Source organism: Rhincodon typus, chromosome 17 (assembly GCF_021869965.1).
Source record: "Rhincodon typus isolate 14 chromosome 17, sRhiTyp1.1, whole genome shotgun sequence".
Classification (NCBI taxonomy): domain Eukaryota; kingdom Metazoa; phylum Chordata; class Chondrichthyes; order Orectolobiformes; family Rhincodontidae; genus Rhincodon; species Rhincodon typus.
This window is the reverse complement of record NC_063348.1, coordinates 11,339,900-11,345,000: the sequence shown is the minus strand read 5'-3', so window position 1 is coordinate 11,345,000 and position 5,101 is coordinate 11,339,900. Positions and strand designations below refer to the sequence as shown.

General features: G+C 44.2%; 1 protein-coding gene across 2 annotated transcripts in view; it reads left to right on the top strand.

Moving 5' to 3' along the window:
- Nucleotides 1–5,101, top strand: part of creb3l1 (cAMP responsive element binding protein 3-like 1) — a 108,275-nt gene that overhangs the window by 63,839 nt on the left and 39,335 nt on the right. For both annotated transcript variants that reach the window (XM_048607261.1, XM_048607262.1), the window contains exon 2: nt 1,443–1,650. In XM_048607261.1, coding sequence (XP_048463218.1) covers nt 1,443–1,650 — 208 coding nt within the window. The remainder of the gene's footprint in view (nt 1–1,442; nt 1,651–5,101) is intronic.

The window sequence follows — 5,101 nt, the reverse complement described above, 5'->3', positions numbered from 1 at the left end:
GAGTGAGGGGTCACTGTCAGAGTGAGGGGTCATTCTCAGAGTGAGGGGTCATTCTCAGAGTGAGGGGTCACTGTCGGAGTGAGGGGTCACTGTCGGAGTGAGTGAGGGGTCACTGTCGGAATGAGGGGTTGCTGTCAGAGTGAGGAAACAGCAGGTTATTGTTATGTCAGTTCAGTCCTTTACAATGGGTCCTGATAATGGAACAAGAATGATTGATGAATCTGTTTGGTGGTCTATGTTTTGATCTCTCAGTAGCACAGTCAGTTCTGCCAGAGTTTTGAACTGTTTTGTATGTGCCTGATGTCGTTGTGGAAGTAGAGATGGAGTCGGGACTGATTGGTGAGGTTATGTAGGGGAAGGTTGGTGTTGTACAGGGAAAGCCCAGACCCTCTGGGAACACAGTGTGGTTCTCCCCAGTCTTACAGCAGGACCTGATGACTGACATTTTCATTTGGTTGCTCTGGGCAGCTGGCCAGGCCTGCAGAACTGCTGAAAGCTGGGTGAAGTCAGTGCTTAGGACTGTTTGGGATAGAGCCTGGTCATTGAGAGAAGCGGATGAGTGAGCTTTCAGAATCTAGGGTTCGTGAAAACACGGCCATTGTAGGGAACCCACGCAGGGAACTGTTAACATTAAAGCAGACTGCCAAAGACACTGCCTGGGCTTTTCAAACTCATCCTGGTAAAATCGACAGTGTTAGTAGGAACTGCAGATGCTGGAGAATCTGAGATAACAAGGTGCAGAGCTGAATGAAGACAGCAGGCCAAGCAGCATCAGATGAGCAGGAAAGCTGACGTTTCGGGGCTAGACCCTTCTTCATTTTCTGATTTTCAGTGGGACTGATTTCCAGTTTGAAGTATTTTAACCCCTGACACTATCCTAACCAGCTCATGCCCATAACAAGGGCCGGTGTTAGTTATTACAAAGCAAGTTTGCAATGTCAGATTTTTAAAAATTAGATTGTATGCAGTGGTTGGTTCAGTGTGACGATTTATTATGGAACTGTACCATGGTGCCCCCAGGTTGGAAGGCCATTTGACCAATCAGGGCTATGTCAGCTCGTTCAAAGGGTGATCCAGTTCACTTCACACTCCTGTTGTATTGCTACATTCCCGCATCCCTTTCCTCCTTTAAGGATTTATCCGATTCCCTTTTTGAAGGCTATTATAGAGTCTATATTGAATAGGCAGTACATTTCAAATCCACTCATTGCACCTGCATCTTTCTCCTTATGTTGTCCTGATTGATTTTGTTTGCTCATTAGCTTTGTGCTGTTTACCGACGTCGTGGTTTGCAAGCCCTCTGTTCAGTCACCTCTGTTGGAAGATCGACATGCCCAGCTACCCACACCCCCTCAACTCCCATACCCCCCCGTGTCCGTGTAGCATGTGCCTGACTTCCTTTGCGGCGTGCACACTAACAGTTTTCCTCTCTACATTTGCAGCATTTCGCCGAGAACCTGGACGATTTCTCCAACGAGCTGTTCAGCAGCTTTTTCGATGACCCACTACTGGTCGAGAAGAACCCTTTGCTCGACATGGATCTTGACCCAGCCACTCCAGACATCCAGGCGGAGCACAGTTACTCTCTGAGCGGAGACTCCGCCCCACAAAGCCCAGTCATGCCAATCAAGATGGACGAGTTCGGCAAAGGTAAATGAGGGTTGACTCATTGTGTGAGCAGGGGTTGAGGGCTGTTCCAGGATATGGGAGTGAGAACAGGCACACCTTGCCCCTCTTTAGATTACGCAGTGGCTGGCAGTGGGCAGTGTGCACAAATGAAGGAATAAAATCCGCTGTCTTGAGTTCGCCATCTGACACCAGGGTCCAAAGCCAAGATCTCCCTCACTCACAGCATTGTGGGTCTTTGGAATTCTTTCCCCCAGAGGGTGCTCCAGCATTGGATATATTCAAGGCCAGGATTGACCGAGGATTTTCGGTCTCCCAGGGGGTCAAAGGAGCTAGCAGGAAGGAGGGGCAAAGGTCAAGAGTGGCCATGGTCACAGTGAATGGGGGAGTGAGCTCAGTGTCAGTTTGCTCTGAGCGTTCTGATGCTCAGGGTGAGATGTAACACAAAGCCATTTGCTCCTGACAGTGCCAGCATTTTCCTCAGCACTTGCAGGAGTGGCCACCTTTTTATTTTCACTTCATTGGGGTGTCAGGTTGACAATCTGGTTCCCCACCCACCCCCGTCAAACGCTGAGGGTTCTTCACTGTGACCTCAGACCTGGGAAGTTCCTCACACCTGACACCATCGGGCTGGTGTTATGATCCCAGCTGATGTTACTACTGGATCCCAGAATGAATCTGGCTTGATAGATCTTTTTCTTTTATTTAACATGATGGTCATTCATTGAAACATAAGCACACAATGCTGCAGCTTCTCTTTAACAAGAAAACAGAGGGTTTGTTTTATATTCACTCATGGGATGTGGGCATTGCTGGCTGGACCAGCATTTATTGCCCATCCCTAGTTGCCCTTGAGAAGGTGGTAGTGAATTGCCTGTTTGAACCATTGCAGTCCATGTGCTGTAGGTTGACCCACAATGCCAATAGGGAAGGAAAGTTAATTACACACAAATGAAGAAATAAAGTAAAACAAACAAACCTATTTAAATATAGGGCACAGTTTGGAATGACATAGCAAAGCAAAGTCTTATCTATTCTCTAAGCCATTAATTTACAGCAATTCAAATCCAGAGACATAATCCTTTTGTTTCAGATCTTCATATTTGAGTCTAATGTGGGACCCCACTTCTGCCCTGTGAACTGTCAAGTCTCCTTTGGTGAATACTCATAATACTGAAAGCTCAGACATTCATAGTCTTTTAATAATCTACCAAATTCTGACCAAACTCACATGGTTTAGAAATTTCACAGATGAAATCTTGTTTCCTCCAGATAATGGTGCTTTCCCCGTACTCTCCTGTACTTCTTTCTAAGTGAGAAACTATATTTGCATCTGACCACAATCCACTTAGGTCTCCTTCACAAACACCTGAAAGCTTTCAATCTGTTTGATTGTTGTTGATTATTTTAAGTCAAAAGCAAGCTAATTCTTTTTTTTTTCTCATGTTAACTCTGTACCATAAATCCCAAACATAAACATTCCTCCATTAACACTCCAGGGGCTTTTGCCATCACCTACTTTTGGACACATACTGGATTAGGTGACAAATCCAGAAAGTCCTATCTAAAAGGCCTTCTTTTAAACCCCTTCATGAAAGTATCCAACACCCATATGCCACTAGTTTAAAATCCAAAGTCTAAAAATGATATATTGCAAATCTTTTATCGTTCTGGACAAAAATCCAGCCCCATATCTCAATTATTCTTTCAACCACTGTCCCTCTGTGCTATTGAATTATACATATGAATTTTTATACCTTTATCACAGTGAGCTTTGTAAAATACTATCTTTATCCTTAGTTTGGGAATATACTTGAAGGGGAATAAATTGCAGGGAAATAGCAGCCCAGTGGTACTAACAGAATCACACCTTCATATAGCGAGCATAGGCACAATGGCTTGAATTAACTCTGACAATAGCTTGTTTCTGATGAATATTTTTCACCCTTTCAACTTACAAACATATGAACAGTGATAGACAGGAAAATCCCCTGTCCATACAGAGCATCCCACATTGCCTTTGAATCATTGTTACACTCCCCATTCCCAACCAGAAACCATGAGATTTCCCAATAGAGATAGAAACCAGATTTAAACCCCAGACTAGTCAGACAGGAAAGATCTGGGTGGTTCCTCTCTAACCCCCACAAAGTATTCAGACTCCAGCCAGTAGAGCCCCCATCAGCTCTGAGTAACATTAGACAGTTCCTACTATCTCTGATTCAACATTAGACAGTACTTGGCTTTTGTGCCAGATGATGTCTACCCAGCTAGTTCCAGGTATAGCCCTTGCACAGGGTGAATACGGTGAATCCTGTTCAGTATTCAAGCCCACAGCTTCCAGTTTCTGATTCTCGAGGAGAAGAAACACTTGCTGATGTCTTACCTAGAAGTGACCTTGCTGTAAACTCCTACACTGCACACACTCAAAACTTACAATCGTACTATATGCATCATGGCAAGAGTTTGAGATCATGCTGAGGAAGACAATGGCATAACTTTCAGAAATTATGTGTCTGTGTGCAATCTATGCTTTGTTGTTGTCTTTGTTTTCCATCCTCTGGGTGTGTCTGTCTGTGTGTGTGTTTCTGTGTGTGAGTGTGTGTTTCTGTGTGTGAGTGTGTGTGTATCTGTATGTTTGTGCATGTGAGAGAGTGTGTGTATGCATATGTGTGTGTGTGTGTGTGTGTGAGTGAGCCTGTGTATGAGAGAGTGTGAAAGTGTGTGAGAGTGTGAGTGTGTGTGTGTACAAGAGTGTGTGTGTGTGTGTGTGTGTGTGTGTGTGAGAGAGTGTGTGTGTGTCTGTGTGTGTATGTGTGAGTGAGTGTGTGTCTGTATGTATGTGTGAGTGAGAGAGAGAGAGAGAGAGTGTGTGTGTGTGTGTATGTGTATGTGTGTCTGTGTGTGTATGTGTGAGTGAGTGTGTGTCTGTATGTATGTGTGAGAGAGAGAGTGTGTGTGTGTCTGTGTGTGTATGTGTGTGAGTGTGTGTCTGTATGTATGTGTGAGTGAGAGAGAGAGAGAGTGTGTGTGTGTATGTGTGTATGTGTATGTGTGTGTGTATGAGTGTGTGTGACATGCCTCTCTCTGTCTGTCTCACTATTATATCTGGCAGGGCCATTTGGAAGCTAACCATTTTAAACTAGTTGTCAACTTTGAAGCAGATGGAGATTATTTCTTCCATGTAAGCTTTGATTTCTGAGGAGCTGAGGTCTATACATCAAATGCATGTATCAATGGAACTGCCGTCAGTTTCTCTGCTTGAGCTGCTTCCTTGTATTGATTTATAGAACACTTTTGAAATATGCCTTTAGCACTATCTTCTTATTGTTTCTGGGTTTGGTCTCAAGCAGAAACATTCTTGAAGCAGTAGCTATGTTTTGTTAATTGACATGAAATTTTATTTGCTCCAACTGTGTGTGTGTGTATGTGTGTGTGTGTGTGTGTGTGTGTGTGTGTGTGTGTGTGTGTGTGT